The sequence below is a fragment of the Diceros bicornis genome, chromosome 26 (genome assembly GCF_020826845.1).
Source record: "Diceros bicornis minor isolate mBicDic1 chromosome 26, mDicBic1.mat.cur, whole genome shotgun sequence".
Taxonomy (NCBI): domain Eukaryota; kingdom Metazoa; phylum Chordata; class Mammalia; order Perissodactyla; family Rhinocerotidae; genus Diceros; species Diceros bicornis.
Window position 1 is genome coordinate 5,849,404 of NC_080765.1, and position 20,441 is coordinate 5,869,844.

General features: G+C 46.0%; 1 protein-coding gene across 1 annotated transcript; it reads left to right on the plus strand.

Moving 5' to 3' along the window:
- The first annotated feature begins 19,126 nt into the window (after window positions 1-19,126).
- Window positions 19,127-19,951, plus strand: GJC3 (gap junction protein gamma 3). The gene has a single exon (XM_058569197.1). It carries the CDS (start codon window positions 19,127-19,129, stop codon window positions 19,949-19,951), a length of 825 nt encoding a protein of 274 aa, XP_058425180.1.
- Window positions 19,952-20,441: the final 490 nt, after the last annotated feature.

Here is a 20,441-nt window from a genome sequence, read left to right on the forward strand (position 1 = left end):
GGCGTCAGGAATGGCTTCACGAGAGATGTGGTGGGCAGGACATGGGACAGGGATGGACTTTCTGTTGGCAGGTGGGGGAAAATTTCATAAGGACAGGGATGGTGTCCATCACGTCCATCTTTCTGTCCCTAGTTTTTAGCCCAGTGCCTGGGAGAAAGAAGACAATCGAAAAACACAAAAATAGATCAATGGGTAAATAAGCAAAGACAAAAAGAGTTGGCACCAGACCTATTGGAGGGTCATTGAGGACAATTTGGTGGAAACAGAGTTCATGAAGAAGATGGAGGGATTGGGCAGGTGGTGTGAGAAATTCAAACGGGAGGTTGGAGCCAGGTTCTGGAGGTCCCCAATCCAGTGAGTGCCCGATGTCAACCAGTGAATGAGGCACCGTCACTTGTTGTGTCTTTTCCCTCACAGCCTGCCTTCTCTGCATACCCCATCCCTCTAGGTCAGTAGTTCTTTTTTTTTTTGTCTTTGTTTCTATTAAAGATCTAGCCTCATATTGTAGATGATTAGTTTGCTTGGAAAGATGATCCTGGGAAATATTACAAACTCCTTTCATGTAAAAGATAAGAAACATGACATATTAGGTCAGCCTCTATTTGAAATCAGATCTTTTTTTTTTTTGTGAGGAAGATCGGCCCTGAGCCAACATCTGCCAATCCTCCTCTTTTTTTGCTGCGGAAGACTGGCCCTGGGCTAACATCCATGCCCATCTTCCTCTACATTATATGGGACGCCGCCACAGCGTAGCTTGACAAGCGGTGCGTCGGTGTGCGCCTGGGATCCGAAACGGCGAACCCCGGGCCGCTGCAGTGGAGCGTGTGCACTTAACCACTTGCGCCACCGGGCTGGCCCCTTGAATTTAGATCTTGAAAAGCAAATTAGCTAGAAACATTGACTTTGATGAACAGATATTGAGGCTAACGTTAAGTGCTTCTAGAATTTGATATATGCATAAGAAGAGTAAATTGAAATTTTGTCTTCCCATCAGTAAAGCTACACATCTAATCTCTAATCCTGGATGTATTAAAAGAGTCTCGAAGGTTGACCAAATATACACTTTTATAGGTCAGCAGTTCTTAACATTTTGCCCCATTTACTCTCTTGCCAGTTACTCTTAAGATAATTTTTAATGCATAAAACACAACATATAGGATACAGAGGAAGCCAGTTACATGGAAATGCAGGTCTTTCCAGGCAGCCTTGGGGGCTGATGGGCTGTTTGCAGAGGGGTCCCCCAGGTGCAGAACAACATGCTGTTCTAACGTGACTGAGGAATTGTTAAGAAGGACATAATTTGTGGAGACGAGGCCCTCCTGGGATGGTGCATCCTCAAGTTGCACTTGAAGTCAGTCCTGCCTGCAGGAGAATCTGTTGGCGGTCTCTGCTGGGTGGGCAGGAGGTGACCGTGGAAGGACCCACATTTGGTTCTCTGGACCCCCTATCCTCCCTGGTGTGACCAGTCGATGCCCATGGCCTGGCTCCACCCCAGGTCACCTGAGGCCCTTGTGGCCCTCCCCTCTCAACTGTCTCACACCCAAGTGGTCAGGAACCATCCTCTTACCTCTTCTTGGCAAGCTGTCTTAGGCCTTCACATTTGCTCTGGAATCTGGATCCCTCTGCGAAGTTTCTCTGGGATCTGAGCGGCTCTGTGCCCCTCTCCTCCTCTCCCACACCTGGCCAGGACTGGGTCTTCTGGGGTTTCCTCCCCTTCTCCACCCCTGCCCCACCTCTCCTGTCACAGGCGGGTGGGATCTCACATTCCAGGTTGCCTTAGCCCTGGCCTGTTCACGTGGACTTTGAGTTTCCTCATTGATCTGAAATTTTTCTCCTGTCACATGTTTTCTTTATTTGGTCAAAGGATCAGAAGTTGCTTTGAAATATCAATGGCTGGGTTACTTCCTTCTGAGTTATTTTGTTTTTCTTCCATGACTAAATATCAAAGACAGCATTTCCACATATTGCCCACTCAACATGGTGTAAGAAAGAAATACTAATTTGAGAGAGAACTAAAGGACCATGGAGCTTATCCAGGCCAGTTTTTCCTGGTGAGCTTGGGACAAGGACAAAACCCAAACTTAGGGTCCTTCCTTGAGCCTCAAGAGTGGGCTGGTGGGCCAGCCTGGTGGCGCAAGCGGTTAAGTGTGTGCACTCCGCTGCAGCAGCCCGGGGTTCGCGGGTTCCGATCCTGGGTGCGCACCCGACTCACTGCTTGTCAAGCCATGCTGTGGTGGCGTTCCATATACAGTGGAGGAAGATGGGCATGGATGTTAGCCCAGGGCCAGTCTTCCTCAGCAAAAAACGAAGAGGATTGGCAGATCTTAGCACAGGGCTGATCTCCTCACACACACACAAAAAAATAAAACAAAAAAAAAAAACAGTGGGCTGGCAATGTCCTTCCCTGTCCCCATCCTTGTCCTGAACCTGGAGCTTTTGAGAGTACTTTTAGTGGGTTAAGAAGGATTCTGAGGAACACCATTCCACACCTCTAAGCCCTCCTCTTTCTCTTCCACTGGGTCATCTATCCACTTACGTCCCCGCTCCTCAAGGTTCCTTGGCCCTTCTCTTGCTCAATGCTGGTGAGTAGAACACAAGATGAAGTGAAAAATTAGTCCAGGTAGTAGGCGATCCCTCAGAGCATCTCAGGACCCTCCTCCTCCAGGTAGGCCTGAGCCACTTCACTGAGACACCCTCTGCTTTCCACTTCTGATTGGTATCCGGGGCTGCAGAGTCCAAGGGGACTCAGGCTGGGATTTCTTTGTTGAACCTGATGAATCTGTCCGCTGTAGGTGCACCTCCAGAATGCTGTCCTGCTTTGTTTGTGTTTTCACTCCAGAGCTCTCAACATTCCCTGGAAGGTGCGAGACCCTGAAGGTATGGCCTCCCAGACCCCACACACAGTCAGTTGGTCTGGCTTCAAGTCCTGCTTTGTTCATGGCATCGTCTCCATCTCTGTTTTTTAAATTTTAATGTTTCATATTTATTATGTATTTTATCCTGTAAAGCTATAAAAGCAGTTGAGACTTGAGTCAAATGTTTTGTTTTAAATGAACTTCCACACTTTTACTTCCTATTACATACTTTTTCTGCAGTTCCTTCCATTTTCTGTTAATCATTTTCCAGTGAAAATTCTTTGCTTAAGACAATATGTATTTTTTCAATGCCTGGTTTATGCAAAGGAATATGGTTTCCAAAATATTTTTTCTTTATTTATTTCTGTATTTTCATATCTTTTAGCTGGGTGTTTTGGAGATATTTACTTCTGTCTCTAAACAAAATGCTTTCTTGATGTTTCGGTGTTAGGCATGACAAATCAATGTCTGGGAGATGCTGACTTATCTTCTGTCCTTTCCCAGCCTCCACTACACGTGCCCATTTCCTGTCATCCATCCTCCTAATATAAATATGATAGCTGAGAATTTTGGTTATATCTGTATATATTGTTTTCATTATCAAGACTATGTAATACCTTTACATCTCTGCTATGTAGTAAACTCTCATTTTTTGCTTTTCCACACAACTTTTTGTTTTCAATGGAGGTAAGAGTTATTACTTTTTTATGTTCTTATTCAACTGCAAACTCCTCACCAACCATGTTAATCTCACCACAGGACCTTCAGGAACCTCAGGTTTAGACAGGTTGCTCTCCACCCCTGGGATCTCCCTTTGTCATCATCATCCTGGGAATTCCATCTCTCATCTGTGTAGCATCTTCCATTTCCTAGACACCATATTCATCTCCTTTCTTAGCTTTTTCATTTTTTTTTGAGGAAGATTGGCCCTGCGCTAACATCTGTTGCCACTCTTCCTCTTTTTTCTCCCCAAAGCCCCAGTACATAGTTGTGTATCATAGTTGGTAGAGTTGTAGCTCTTCTATGTGGGACGCCGCCTCAGCGTGGCTTGATGAGCAGAGAGTAAGTCCACACCCAGGATCCGAACCAGCGAACCCCGGGCTACCAAAGAGGAATGCGTGAACTTAACCGCTATGCCACCAGGCTGGTCCCAGCTTTTTCATTTTGATGGAGCACATTATCAAGAAGCTTCTGGAGGTAAAGTTTTTGAGTGCTTGTATATCTGAAAATGTCTTTATTATACCCTCACACCTGATTGACAGTTTGCCTAGGTATAGAATTTTAGGTTAGAAATAATTTTCTTCAGCAGTTGAAGGCATCGCTCTGTTATCTTCTAGCTTTCATTGGTGCATTTGAAATACCTGGAGCCATTCTGATTTCTGATTCTTTAGTGTGTGATTTGTTTTTTTGTCCCCTCTGCAAGCTTGTAAAATTTTGATTTTTTTCTTCTAGCTTTTTGAAATCATAATGATATGCTGTGGTATGAGTCTATTCTTTCTTCTCAATTCTGTATGGAACTTGTAGTGGATAGCTGTCGGACATTCCGGCCAGGCTAATTTTCTTTTCTGTTCTCTCTGACTTTCTATTTCTGTTTGTTTTTACTGTAGTTTCTGGGAGATTTCCTCACCTAAGGAAACCCCTTACCCCTTGGCTAAGGGGCTCCAGAGACTGAATGACCCATCACTCTGCTCCTGCACCTGATGGACAACCTGGAGCTTTCCAGGGCCAGAGAGAGGGTCTGGAGAGGGACGCCCAATGACAGGAGGACCCTCCCTCCCCTTGGTAGAGAGGGCTACCCACCAGAGACAAAGAGACCCTGGGGAAGGGAGGGCCTGAGCCACACCCTCACCAACCACACGGCTGAGGAGGAGGAGGGCCAAGGGGCGCAGCGAGAAGGGCAGGCAATCCCTCACGGCTTACGCCCGCCATGAGAGCCCCAGGTCACCACATTGGTCACCGCAAGTGAGGATGTTCCCCTGCTTCTTTCGTCCAGAAAGCTCACCTAGGAAGATAGCTGCTCTCCCCTCCCCCACGCCTGACACGAGGAGGAGGGCGCGCCCTGGGTGCTGGTGGTGAGGGGATCTGGGATGAGGGACACTGGCTGCCACTGCCAGCGCCCCGGGGTGTTGTAGATGGGAGGTGGCACTGCACAGGGTCTCCCTCCCACCTCCAAACACACACAGATGGGTATGGCAGTGGGCAGCTGTATCCCAGAATCTTGAACCCGTCCTGTGTCCCACGTCCACCAGTGTGTTAGCACCATTCTGATGCAATCCTGCCTCACCAGTAGGAGCAATCAGCTTGTGAGTCACAGAGCTCCTGGGGAAAACTCGGAAAACTCGTCGAGCCAGTGCAGAGGTCGGGGTGGAGGGAAGGAGTTGGTGACAGTGCCCGTTGGGAAGGGCAATCTGCCATGGGCCTTGAGCTTCCTGCACCTTCTTACTGGGCATGCCAGGAATGCAAAGCCCTGTGTGAGGGGCCGGCCCCCTGGCCTAGCGGTTAAGTTCATGCTCTCCGCTTCAGCGGCCCGGGTGCGTGGGTTCAGATCCCGGGCATGACTAACCATTCGTCAGCCATGTTGTGGTCGCAACCCACATACAAAATAGAGGAAGATTGGTACAGATGTTAGCTCAGAGTGAATCTTCCTGAAGCAAGAAGAGGAGGGTTGGCAACAGATGTTAGCTTAGGGCCAATCTTCCTCACCAAAAAAAAAAAAAGCCCTATGTGATCTTTACCCGGGCTGTTTCTCAGGGTACTGTTTGCAGTGAGCAATCTCAAGGGATGAGGTACTGATCCCACTGATCCCCTTTGGAAAAAGATCGGGCTTGTGACAGCTCACTGTGAAAGCATGCATTTCCCAAGCTCAGTGTTCTTTGACTACACTGCAAGCCTGCTGCCTGTAGAGCATCCACGTCGGGCCTGTGGAGTTACTGTCTGGGATTTAGGGGCCATGGAACCCTGGCCAACATGATGTTAATGCTGCTTGCTGTGCCATGATCATTAGTCCTTTATCTCTGTCCCAGAGCTCTCCAGTCTTCTGCTAGCATCCGTGAAACAGGGTTACTGTCAGGCTAATTTATTGGCTTGCAAGTGAGGTTGAATTCCAGACTCTGACAAGCACCTGCCTCGGGGGACGGTCCCATGCCCCTCCTCTGTCTGCATTTGGATCCCCGCTGGCAGAGGGGAATTTGTGTGCCAAGCTGATCAACCCGCCTGTGTGCGCCCCAGCCACGGGGGAGGAGGGTTGGGCAGCGGAGGCCCCTCTTGCATAGATATGCCGGTGCAGTTTTGGGAAACTGGGCCTACTGCTGCAGGGCAAACAGTCAGGATGACCCAGCCCTCGCTGTCGCCGGCCTCCTGGAGCTCCGCGGCGGACACTCTACACCTACTGTTTCCATTTCATTAAGGTCCGAGGCAGATTTTTAACGCTTGGGTTAGTGTTTCTTGAATTTTAGAGGTAATACCCTGTTTTGCCACAAGCGGGAGCCTGTCAGCGGGCTGGGAGGGGAAAAGCAGCTCCGAAGTCAGTTGAATAGAATTTATTTCTTGGGATATCTTGTGAATACTGAGGGAATCAGACATAACAACATTCATAGGTATTCCAAAACCAATTAAAAATTATTTTTAATCTTTAGTTTATTTTCAACTTTTCTTTCCATCCAGCTGAGTTCAACTGTCCAGTCGCATAGTTGTAGAGTGATCACAACATTTATCTTCTGCTCCTTTATCCTGCTTTTATTGCCCTCGTCCCAGATTCCTGATGTCCTCACCTCCCCTACCCATTTTCAATAATTCTCTGTTGTTTCCCCTCCTTAAACACCACATTCTGGGATCAATGTAATCCCTACCCAGGGCTCCCACCTCCTGCCTCTCTCTGATTATTCAAAAGTGTCCTAACCAGGATTTCACTCAACATAGTGAGCGTTTTGGCTAATGATCCAGGTTTTACAGGCAGCACTTCCAAGTCTGAACCCGAGCTCCATCACAACCTGCTTAATTTGTGACTTTGAGCAAATTACTTAATTCTTCTGTGCTTCAATTTCCTCATCGCTAAAATGGATGTTAATATAATAGCTTTATCATAGAGTTTTTTGTAAGAATTAATTATGTACTTGGTACATAGCACTTGCTCAATAAATGCCACCTACTATAACATCTCGTGTTCCTTTCTTCTGGTCTTTATCCATCACCCCTGTTACTCACGACTTCTGGCCACAACTTTTCTGTTCCAGCCAACGTCCTTCCCAGCCCCCTGTGTCTTAATCATTCCTCCTTAGGAGACACAGTCCAGGCTATTTTCCTGGTGTCTCCTGGAGATTCCAGATTCTCTGCAGCTTTTGGGGCATTTTGTTCTCTAATCCCACTCTTCACCCCTCATTCTGTGCCTTAGTATCAACAGGTCACCGGCTCTGAGGAGTGGCCTCTTGTCTTGCTCTGCATCTTGCAGTCTGTATGACCCAGGTCATTTATTTATTCTGAGTCTGTTTCTTCCTGTGTAAAATGGCCTGGAGGATCCTCAGGGTTCCATGTAGCGGTAACAGTCTGTGGAAAGGAAAACAACATCCAGTGAGCACCTAGCATGGACTCTGAACTATGACTGTATTTACTGAGTGAGTTCTAAATGCTGAGCAATGTCCTCTGCAATGAGTGTACAGGGCAGATCAAGAGACATCCCGCCTCTGCCCTCATGAAGGTTACATAGGCTAGTTTTAAAAAATTGAATCCTCACAACAACCATGCAAGGGCTCATTGATGCAGTGCAGCCCAGATGATTAAGTCACTTGATTAAGTCCCCGTGAAACAGCTGGTGACTGGTGGAGCCACCATGTGAACCCAGGTCTGACTGACCCCAAGGCTGGCTCACTCTCCACCCAACATCCTTGGGCAGAGGTGAGTCTGAATCCTTCTTAAGTAGGATCAGCCTCAGAGGGGTGGGGTGTGGAGATGAGAGGTCAGACGTGCCTGGATAAGAGTTGACTCCCACATTACTTCTTGTGAGAGTTGAGGCCTGGGAATGAAGATGGGGGATGTGATGGGGAAGGAGAAAAGCAGATGCATTGTGCGGTGGGGAGAATGCAGAAGTGCTTGTGTATTTCTGCTTGTGTCTTCTGTTGATCTTTTGGGGCTCTGATATTTCCTTCCTCCTAACTCCCCTTTTCATGCCTACTTGGGACTGCCCCTTGAACTTGTGAGCTTCCTACCTTCCACCCACAGCCCTCAGTCCACTGGCCTTCTCTGTCCTTGGACTAGGCCATGATGTCTTCCAAGGTCACCATGAAGATGTCATCCCTGGTCTTCTGAACTTGGCTCTCCTCCAATCCTCCATCCCCATCACCTGGATCTAGGGTCCCAGGGCCTTACTGCCTTTACAACCTTAGAGAAGGAAGGCCTGATCGTGGGGTGGGAAGTGGCCTAAAACCTAGGGAATACCTCACTTGGCTTGGAAAATCTGGTGTGAAGAAAATCACAGAGTAAGGACCTGAAAAAGTGGAGAGGATTTTGAGGTGTGGGTCAACTGTGAGTCCCATAGTGGGGCAGCGGAGGGTCAAGAAGGAAGACCGGGTCATTGGGACTAACAGCTGCCTATGGCCTTTGGCCTCTAGCCTTTTCTTCCCATCAGCTCCCAGCACTGCGTGTTCACACAGGCAAGGACTTCCCTTTGTATGGTAGAAAGTGCAGGAAGGAGAATTTTTCGGGAATTCAGATAATGAACCAAATGGGACGAAATCAGGCTGCTGCTTCTGTACCACCAGTTCTTTGAGTTAAACTTGTTGCTAAGTTGAATCCTTGTCATACTGGTGGGAAACGCATTTGCTGACTACTTGTAAATGTTACAGATTTTAACCCTGCACAATGTTAAGAAATCATTAGTTTATATATTTTGGTGGGCTCGGGACTAGCTTAGCTCCCTTCTCTCCAGGTCACGAAGGATCCCAGGCACAGCGCTGTTGTATCTCATTCCCTGCGAAGATGTTTTCCTTCTTGTTCTCACACTTTCCTTCTGCTGGCCCCCCCACAACCCTTGTTCAGGGTGTCTCTCACTATCCCCTAAACCAAGTGGATACACCCAACTGTGGAAAGAGGGAGGGAGGGAGAGAAGAAAGATTTCTCCTCCCATCTTGGTGGGCACAGAGATGCCAGGCCTCCACACTTCTTTCCCTACCCTTGGGTGATCCCTGCACTCTGGACACCCTGCTGCTCCAGGTCTTGGCACATATCGTCAACTGTGGCTGTGGGAGGAGGCTGGTCTCATCTGGTGGGAAGAGGGGAGACAAAGAGGGCGTTGTTTAGTGGAATAAAGAAGTGGGATGAGAGTTCTCTTTACCCTTGGGGGCTTCTTTCCTGGCACCAATCCTCAGAAACTTATCGTGAAAGAGGTGTTTGTCTTGGTGCTTTAGGGTCCTGTCAGAAGCTTAGAAATAATTAACCAGAAACCCCCACCCCCCAACCCCCGGCACCAACCATAGCCTCCTCCCCTGATACCCACACTGACCCGGGTACTGTGGACATTTATAAATAGAGCCATTGAAGAATCAACAGAAATTCATGCAACTTTGAAAAGTACCCCTATTCCCGGGCCCTGTGCATCTCCCCACTTTCCACCCCCACTTCAGACCTTTAAACAAGGACTTTGGTCACTCCGGCTGAACCATCCGCATAGCCCCAAATGGTGGGTTCACAGCTCTTGGTTTCCAAGGAGATGATCACATACCACGAGCAAAGATGTACTAAAAGCAGCTGACTCAGTGGGTCCTCCTTGAGAAGTGGTTTAGCAAAGGGGAAGGAATCTGACCCTAGAGCCACCCTTGGTACCCCTTGAGAGAGGACTCAAGTAAATAAAATTATAAATGAAAGAGGAGACATTACAATTGATACCACAGAAATACGAAGGATCATAAGAGACTATGAAAAATTACACATCAACAAATTGGACAACCTAGAAGAAATGGATAAATTCCTAGAAATATACAACCTACAACGTCTGAATCATGAATAAATAGAAGATCTGAACAGACCAATAATATGTAAGTAGATTGAATCAGTAATCAAAAACCCCCCAAGAAAAAAAAGTCCAGGACCAGATGGCTTCACAGGTGAATGCTAGCAAACTAAAGAAGGATTAATGCCAATTCTTCTCAAACTCTTCCGAAAATAGACAAGGAGGGAACATTTCCAAACTCGTTTTACAAGGCCAGCATTATCCTGACACCAAAACCAGATAAGGATATTACAAGAAAACTGCAGGCCAATATCCCTGATGAATATAGATGCAAAAGTTCTTAACAAGTTACAAGCAAACTGAATTCAACAGCACATTAAAAGGATCATATACCATAATCAAGTGGGATTTATCCCTGGGGTGCAAGGATGGTTCAACACATGCAAATCAATAAACGTGTATCAAATCATCACATTGTACACCTTCTACTTACACAATGTTATATGTCAATTATACCTCAATAAAGCTGGAGGGAAAAAGTGTTGGTGAAGATATGGAGAAAATGGAACTGTCTCTGCTATTGTTGGGAATGTAAAGTGTTGCCACCACTTTGGAAAACAATCTGGCAATTCTTCAAAAAGTTAAACATAGATTTACTATAAATGAAAACATACGTCCACACAAAAGCCTTACACAAATATTCATAGCAGTATTATCCAAAAGGTGGAACAACCAAAATGTCCATTAACTGATGAACGAATTAATAAAAGTGATATATCCATGCAATGGAATATTATTCAGCAATAAAAAGGAACAAAGTACCGATACATGCTACACCGTGACTGAAGTTTGAAAACATTATAGTAAGTGAAAGAAGCCAGTCACAGAAGGCCACATATTGTATGATCCATTTATATTGAAAAGCCCAGAATAGGAAAGCCTATAGAGACAGAAAGTAGGTTAATGGTTGCCATGGGATTGGTAGGGGGATGGGGAGTCACTGTCAGTGGGTATGAAATTTTCTAAGATTAGATAGTAGTGATGCACAATAGTTTGAATACATTAAACCCCACTGAATTGTACACTTAAAAGGGTGGATTTTATGGCATGTAAATTATATCTCAATAAAGCTGTCATAAAAAAGTTAGATGGACAGCAAACTTTTGGGTTTGGTGTAATAAATATCACACAAAAGAGATCAAGAAAAGCCACTTTAATGCAAATTCCTGAGTCCTTAACAGGTTTCTGAACTGAGTTAGTTCTGACGACTGTTAGTGTGAAGTAAGTTAGACGGAGAACCCATTGATTGAAGGGTTGGATCTCCATGTGGAAGTACCCTGCAACACCATGTGAGGTGTGTTCAGTAGTGATTCCCTGAGTTCTTCCTCAAAGTAATCCATAGCCGTTTACCTAACCACACAATGGGGAAGGGGAATATCGAGAAATTTTGAGGACAGTTGGATACATGATTGAGTTGGCACTGAAAACTCCAAGGATCCAAAGCTCCATCATAGCGCATATGGAAGTTTGGGAATAAATGGAGCCCTGGCCCAGCTCCCTCTCACAGTACATCTTACATTCACTGGCTTTACAGATCCATCTGGTAGTCACTTCCCATGTCCCAGAGTGTACAGTCAGAATGGATAAACTTAGCAGTTGCCTGAATCCCACATAGACTCCTTGACCAGTGGAATAAAATTATTATATAACAAAGGCCCTGCCCCAATACACAGTAGGCCAATATAGTAAATAGAAAACAATATTGCATCGCAGGAGGAATGGCAGAAATCAATGGCATCCTCAAATAATTAAGGAATGCCTGGGGGTGGTCTCCATCATATCCCATTTAATTCCCCAGTCTGGGCCTTGCAGAACAGAATGGATCATGGCAGATGATGGTGGACTACTGAAGAATTAACCAAGTAGGAGGCCCAATGGTTAAACACTGGGCCAGATGTAGCATATTTAGTAGAGCAAAATAACACAGCCTTTGTTATGTGGTAAGTCTCTACTCATCTGATTAATGTGCATACTGATTCAATGTTAGAACAATGTGTAAAATCATTATTATTCATTTGTATTTCGAAAAGTTTAAACTTCAACAGAAATTCTCATATCTATCTGGCTAGTTCACAAATAAGTTTTTCTTTTCCTCGGAGCTTCAAATTTAGTTTATTCATCTGCAGTGAGAAACCAGCGAGGAAATGTAAATCACACTGCCATTTTTTTAAATCTTTGATTATTGAATATTTGACAAGCACTTCTTTTGTTTCAAGAAAATCTTGCATTGGAGTTATCAGTACAGTAAATCCTAGCAAAACTCTTCCACAACACAACCAACAAGCATCGAAAAAGAACACAAGATCATTAAGTGCTTTGCCCTCTATTTCTTTCAGCAGTTCCACAAACTGGTGATGACTTATGGCATTTGCAGATATTTACTCAACGATTTTATCAACTGTATTCATGACAGTTTTCTTAAAGTCTGCTGGCAGTAAAGGATTGTCAATAAGACTTATAAATCCACTAGATAGTAGAAGGCATTTAAATAATATCTTGAAAGTTCTGAGGGAAAATAACTGTCAACCTAGAATTCTATGCCCAACTAAATAATAATTCAAGATTAAGGATAAAATGAAAGCATTTTAAGACCAAAGAGGATCAAGAAAGTTTACTTCTAACAGTTTCCTAGTAGAACTACTGAAGGTTGTACCTCAAGAAGAAGATTTAGCACACCCACATTCATAGCAGCATTATTCACAATAGCCAAGAGGTGGAAGCAACCCAAATGTCCATCAATGGATGAATGGATAAACAAAATGTGGTACATGCATACATATGCACATACAATGGAATATTATTCAACCTTAGAAGGGAATGAAGTTCTGATAGATGCTACAACGTGGATGAACCTTGAAGACATTATGCTAAGTAAAATAAGCCAGTCACAAAAAGACAAATGCTATATGATTCCACTGATATGAGGTATCTAAAGTAGTCAAATTCATAGTAATAGAAAGTAGAACAGTGGTTTCCAGGGGCTGGGGTAGGGGAGAAATGAGTACAAAATTTCAGTTTTGCGAGATGAAAGAGTTCTGGAGATTTGTTGCAGAACGAAGCGAATATACTTAACACTACTCAACACTTAAAAATGGTTAAGATGGTTAAAAAAAAAAGGAAGAAAAAAATTTATTCCAGAAGGATGGTATGGGATTCAAGAAGCACCACTGAACAAAGAAACTGGTAAACAAATTGGTAAATCTAAATAAGAATTAAGTTAAATATTGTTTGCAATGCAGAGAATGGATTAGAGGTGGACAAGTCAAGAAGCAGAGGCACTAGGATGACGTTTCATTCATTCAGTCTTGAAATCAGGCGCCTTCTTAACTCAAGGGATGGAATCTGTACCACTGGTAGATGGATAAGGTGTGGTCAATGAAAGAGAAGATGTCAGTGATGACACCCAAGTTTTTGGTTGGGATAGCAGAGTTAGTTATTAAGATGTGGAACGTGTAAGAAGAGGATTTTTATTTTCTCAAGGGCATGAAATTACAATGAGTTTGCAATCAAAAGCTCTTTAAAGGCTAGTAATTTGAATAATGGGGAGGCTAACAGTGTAGGAGTGGTTAAGGGTTTGCCATCTGCAGCCAGATTGCCTGTTCAAATCCCAACTTCTCCACTCATTAGCTGGTTGACCTTGAATATGTTACTTAACTTCTCTGTTCTCCATTTCTCTCCTTCATAAAAGAGGATAATAATAGTATTTACACCATAAAGTTGTTATGAGGGCTAAGTGAGTTAATAGCCATATAGCACTTAGAATTTTGGTCATTCATTAAGCACTGAATAAATGTTAGTGTAACAAGATATTAAATTGGAGATTTTGACTGGATTTCGAGATGCAATGTTTTAGAAAATACAATATATATGACATTCTAGAATGATTTGTTAGTCTGAGATACAATATTTCAAAGGAAAAAAACAAATAAATAACAGTTATGTCACTCAGACTCTACACTCACATCGAAGTTGGATAAAACGGCAGAGTTCTTGGAAATTAGAAGGAGAGAGGGTTAACTTTGGAGAGAGAATGTCTTTGGAAAGAAATGTGCTGTTAGTTCTTCCCAAGAGAAAGGGGTGAGCGTGCTGCCTCCTGCCTCTCAAGCCCAGTAAGAGGGGCTCCATTGTGTCTATTGATGCCTGTCTGATAAATCAAGAAGGCAAGAGGTAGGCTATCCAGCAGAGGAATGGAAGGAGATGTGGCTGCATTGGAACTGGCCTGCATGCCCAGAGTTTGTTGGACCTAAGGATGTGTAATTGTTCTCCGTGGGCCAGATGTGGACATGCCCAGGAGAGAGCCAGTGTGAAGTTATCATATGTCTTGCTTAATAGAATCCCCTGGAGGAGTGAACAGGCTTCAGAGCTAAAAAAGAATCCATTTGGCAAACTGTCAAAAAGATCAAATCATTTAAAAGGTGAAGACTGTCGAGCTGGACTTATACCTCTCCATACCATCATTAAATACTAGAAAATAGTGGAACGATGCCCCTCATATCCACAGGGGCAGTAACTGGAACTGAGGTTTCCCCCAGCTCTCCTTCCTTGAAGAGCTCAATGTTGGCTCTGGGAGCTGTGGCAGGCAGCAAAGTAATGAGACCCCTCACTCTGCACTCCTGAGTTACTTTCCCACCCATCCACCTGCTGGCCCAGCCTCGCCCCTTCCCATTCTCCAGCATATCTTTGGAGGGGATCCTGGCTCTAGCAATGGGGGCAGGAATGGGTATGGGGGCAGGCATTGCAGTTCTCACTGGGCTGGGCTCCCCGAGCTGCTGAGGGGACATGCATCATGCTGTGAGGGGAAGCCTGTGCTATTTCTCCCAGCCAAGAGGAGAGGACATCCTGAGAGCAGGATGAGTTCTGGGACAGCTGCTGCCTGAGGAAATGAAGCAAACACACGCGTGCACACACACCCACACACACACCCATACTTCTTGTGCTTTGGGTACCTTGGCCAGGAGAGTGGGGGGACACAATAGAGATTTAAACATATGGAAATTCTATCTATTGTTGCCTGAGAGCTCAAAAGTTGGAAACACACTGAAGCCATTGCTCCCCTTGCAGATAATCTGAAAATCCCTGTTTCAGTTCACCCTCAACAACAGCGGGTTATTCTCCAGAGCCCATTCTTTAACGGCAGGGCTGCCCGCTCCTCCAGCTGCAATTCTCTTACCCTTCACTAAAGCTGCCAGGAATGAAAGGGGAGGGGAAGACGGGGGTGGTGGCAGGGGCAGGGCCTGGCGGAGAGCTGGGACCCCGAGGCTCCAGCCTGAGGACGCTCCTTTCTGCTTCTTTCCCGTTTGTGCTTCTGCTCAAAGCTGCCAGGTGAGTGCTGGGGCAGAGAGCAGCAGGGCTGGCTCAGGGCCTGCGGTAGTGGTGGGGGGGCTCTAGACTGCGCTTCATGCACACACCAACGACCTGGGGATACTACTAAAAATCAGATTTGATTTGCTAAGCCTGGGATGCAGCCTGAGATTCTGGATACCTGGTGATGCCAGTGCTGCTGCACCACGGACCACACTTTGAATTAAAGAATATAGAGCATTTTCCAGGCCAGGTGGGGTGAGATGGGAGCAGTGAGCCAGGTCCAGCACTGTCCTCAGTGGACATCTCTCCCTTACACCTCAGATAGTTACCTGCCACCAACGGAATCCTGAAATTTTTCTCTAAAAGAATAGAGATGCTTAGAAAAATTCTTACCAAAATCATGATGGAATTAAAAAAAATCTATTTACATATTTGAAAATCCCCTCAAACTTAGGGCTTTCCTCCCTCTCCCAGCTCTTGAGCTCACAGGTGTCGCTTCACTGATTGAAATCGTGACAGGTCTCAGATCCTGCCAGCTTCTTCCTGAAGAGATTTATTTGCAAATTATTTCTCCACTCCTAGAAACAGTGGTGTCCCTTGAGCTGAGCTTTGTCAACAATGCTGAGCCCTCAGCTCCTTAGGTCCTCAAGTTAGGCCCGAGGACTCTGGCTCCTGAGGACAAAGCTGCAGACACGTTTGCAGGAGGAGGCTGTGGGGCTCAGAGAATGAGACAGGTGGGCTGGGGACAGCTGGAACAGATGGGTCCCAGGAAAGCAGGGGATGAGGGAGGAGGCAGGGCTGTGTTTAGGCTCTGCTTATATAGGAAACTCCCTTTGGTCTGCAGACTGTGGGAGATGGAGCATGATTTTGTTTGAACCTTCCATGAGGCCCCGGAATGTGTGCAGAATAAATACTGTTTCAGTGATAATAGCTGTGGGGCAAAGGACACAGAAAGGTGCTCAGAATTAGTTGTGGGGACTCCAAACCAAAGAGTTCTCAGGCAAGTCTTCTTGTCCTGTTTTATCCCCTCTCTCCTTTCCAAACCCCCAAAGCTCTGTTGTGAGCTCTGGAGACCCCAGTTCAGTTCCAAGAGCTTCTCAGAGGACATTTGGATGTCTAGATGTGGGTCAGGGGTGGGCACGGGAGAGAGAGAAGAACAGAGATAGGGCCTCTGTAAATTACTAAAATTCCCAACACTTGGAATAGGCCAGGCCTGCTCTGTGTTAAACTGCAGGTCTGCTGGGAATGTGTTGGAAATGCGTTTAGAGGGTCCTGGGCCTGCACTTTGAAATGAGATGAGGCTGAGTGCAAGACCTAAGAATTTACCAGGATAGCATTTGGTAACTCTCCAGGAGAGCCAGGGCAGAAACCTTCAGAGCCTGGGGCTGCCTCCTCTAAGTGCAAGGACCCTGTAGACTTATGAGGCGGAGAGGGGCAGCAGGCATCCTCACAGATGGGGCTGGTTGAGGGAAGATGCACAACTAGCCTGGAAATGGGCTATTTATCATGCTCCACCAAATGAAAGCCCGTTGACATGCTCTTGTATAGACATCTTGCTTTACAGAGCTGGTAACTGAAGCTAAGAGTGGGGAGCTGACGGAGCAGTGCGACCTTAAGGCAATGGTTCTCAACCAGAGGTGAATTTGACCCCAGGGGACAATTAACAACAACTGGAGACATTTGTGGGTGGGAGGGGAGGAGTGTGGACAGAGGCCAGGAATGCTGCTAAACATCTTACAACGTACAAGACAGCATCCCCCCTACCCCTAAACAAAAATTATCAGGCCCCAAGGTTGAGAAACCCAGGACCAGCATTAGAACTTGACCTTCCTTTTGGTCCTCTGTGGAGCTCAATGTCTCTCCCAACAAAACTCAGTTAAACATTTATTGAGAAACTGCTTTTCCTCAGGCTCTTCACTAAGTGCTTTTTCATCCACTAAGCAAGTGATTTTGTTTTATTGTTGTCTGCATTTTCACATTAGGAAACAGATTTTGTTCCCTTACCTATTTACCTTTTATGATCTTCAGTTGTTCATCTTCTTCCTCTGAATTCTGGAAGAATTACCCAAGGTGCTTTCCAGCACCCCACTCTGATTTTCCTCCAAATCTGTCCTGTTGCCTTCGAAGTGGATTTCAGTTGTGCCACTGGCGATCTTCCTCCTGCTCCATTCATCACGGTTTATACGTTTAAAGATCCATTTACTCTCATTTTCCAGGAGCCTTGAGAATGAGAAGGGATAAGTCTCTATCTTCAATCTGCCATCATTAATTATGAGACCAATTTTGCATCTTTCTAGAGACTGAAAACAGATTTCTTCTAAAAATTTTAACCCAATTTTATAGCAAAGAATTTTCAGCTGCCTGATATACCTCTGAGGGGCAGGCAGAGGTTCACACTCTCATTCCTAGTGGCTCAAAAAATGGTTTCTCACAGTTAGTGAGTGGCGACGTATTTCTCTGGTCAATTGATACCCTTAGAGGCATCTCAATCCATCTTTTCTGATTGCATAGAAGTGACCATTCTGCCTCAGTTTTGGCATATGGCCTTGTCTTTTCTATAGTTTATAACACTAATACCCATTTAAAACTGTTTTGTGCATCTTTCTGGGTATTATAATTGGGAAGCTGATACGAGACAAATTAGCTGTGTCTCATTTGCTGCCATGTGAACTTAGAAATTCGGGTTATTGTTATTAGAGTTAAAAGGAGAAATCTAAGCAAGTTCATAGTCAGAGGGGAAACCCTGGGTTATTTGAATTACAGGAAAGATAATTTGGGGATCAAATCCTTAAAGAAGCTGGAGAGACCCAAGGGCATGGATCTGGAAGGGAGAGTAGCCTTGGAGAAGTGTAGGACCACTTCTTTCTCTAAGATGCTGTAGAAGGAAGTGACTATGAAGGTGAGAGACGTAGTAGCCCTGGAGTTTCACATCAAAGAGTCTATTTTCTCTGTGGAATGAGAGGTTTGCATGGTCTTCTGAGAGAGAGGGGAACTAGGTGTGTAAGAGTTCAGGCTGAAGTGGGATGGTTAGGAAGAGCAGCGGGACATTGAGGAGACTGCTGATTAGGACAAAACTAAAGATGGCAAATTGGGCTTGTAGCATGATGGTATTTGTCCAGAGAACTGAGGAATTTCTGAAGCCTGTCCCTGACCAAGGTCACCTCTCACCATGAGGGAGATATAAGCCCAAAGAACAATGGCAAAGCAAAGTCCAATTTCGAATTTTTATCCAGCCAGCTCTGGCTTTGGCCCCAAACTCCATCACATGTAACTAGTAGATTCTGTTTTTTTTCTTTCAAAATGTTTTCCTTTTCCTAAGCTGGTTAGGTCTAAAGAACATCAGACTAAAGAAAGCCTTGACACTCTGTTCACTTGATCCCCATTCAGCCCACTAACCTAACTGCATCTCAATCTCACCACTGTGATGGGAGCAGAGGCTGCCCAGACACACCTGTGAGCACCCGAGGGCATGGAGCCAGAGAAAAGCCGATAGCAAGAGAATGCACATTCTCCCCAGGGTCAGCACTGATTTCGTTCAGCTGACGCTGACTGTAGCACCAGACCTGGTAGCCATCACCTGGGGAAGCAACAGTTTTCAGAGGATTCTGGTCTCTGACTATTCAGCCTTTGGGCTGAGAGGGAGGGAGGGAGGGAAAGGGAGAGACAAAGACAGATCCTGGTCCCCTACCATGCCAAGAGTTCCTCTCCATTCCAGCAGTACAGAGAGGGGACAGAAGAGAGAGAGCCACATCCACACTGACTCACTATTATTATTTTACATACATGATTCCATTAACTCTAAGTAGGTGCAATCCGAGTCTTGGTATTTGATCAACCAGATCCTTGGGGAGGAGCAAGAGGCTTGCCTTACCCATCCTTGGATTAGGAGTGAAGAGGTGGCCTGACACTCCTAAAGGACAGTGAGCAACACACCCACACCCATCACTGTCCTCTGCTCCATAACAGGATGTGTGGCAGGTTCCTGAGGCAGCTGGTGGCTGAGGAGAGCCGGCACTCCACCCACGTGGGGCGCCTCCTGCTTCCCGTGCTCCTGGGATTCCGTTTTGTGCTGCTGGCTGCCAGTGGGACGGGGGTCTATGGTGATGAGCAGAGTGAATTTGTGTGTCACACTCAGCAGCCAGGCTGCAAGGCCACCTGCTATGATGCCTTCCACCCCCTCTCCCCACTGCGCTTCTGGGCCTTCCAAATCATCTTGGTGGCTGTGCCCAGCGTCCTCTACATGGGTTTCACTCTGTATCATGTGATCTGGCACTGGGAAGAATCGGAAAAGGTGAAGAAGGAAGAGGAGACCCTGGGCCTTCAAGGGGAGGATAGCAGAGATGCCCTAGGGTCTGGAAGCCCCAGGCTGCTCTGGGCCTATGTGGCACAGCTGGGAGTGCGACTGGTCCTTGAGGGGGCAGGCCTGGGGGGGCAGTACCATCTGTATGGCTTCAAGATGCCAGGCTCCTTTGTGTGTCGTCGAGAGCCTTGCCTTGGTAGTATAACCTGTAATGTGTCTCGCCCCTCTGAGAAGACCATCTTCCTAAAGACCATGTTTGGGGTCACTGGACTCTGTCTCTTGCTTACTCTCTTGGAACTTGTGCTCCTGGGCCTGGGGAGATGGTGGAGGACCCGGAAGCACAAATCTCCCTCTTCTAACTACTTCCCAACTTCAGAGAGTACCAGAAGACACAAGGAACCAACCAACAACTTCCTGGTGGTGGAAACAAGAGAGCAGTTCCGAGAAGCAGGTGAGAAGGGCACTCACGTCACTCTTTCTTCCTGCCCCTGATATCCTGTCCTGATGATCTCCCATGGCAGGTCCCTCGCCCTCTGGGACATACAACTCCCACATGTCATAAATTCTGACCACTGCTCCCAACCCCTATCCCTATCAGTTCAATAATTCCTTCCAACGAACCAGGACGAGAGTGCTCAGTCAGTTGCCTCCTGCCCATTTAGGTCTCTTCCCACTCAGAAAAATCTCAGCTTCTGCTTGATTCTCTACTTTGCAGAGTTATGAAGACATCTGTCTCACCTCTGAAGGAAACCCTATGATTGGATCTTCTTCCAAATATCCTGTGAGTGGGGTTTTACCTCCATGACAAATGAGAGGCTATTGAAGCATCTCTAAGGGCCAGATGGGCCATGCTGTCTGAAGCATTGCCTTGAAGAACTCCTGCTTGTGCCTTCTCACCAGAATCCTCTGGTGTCAGCATAATAATATTCATGGGCTTGGTTCCCGAGTCAGCCAGCAGAAGCCTCCATTAAAACCGTGCCAC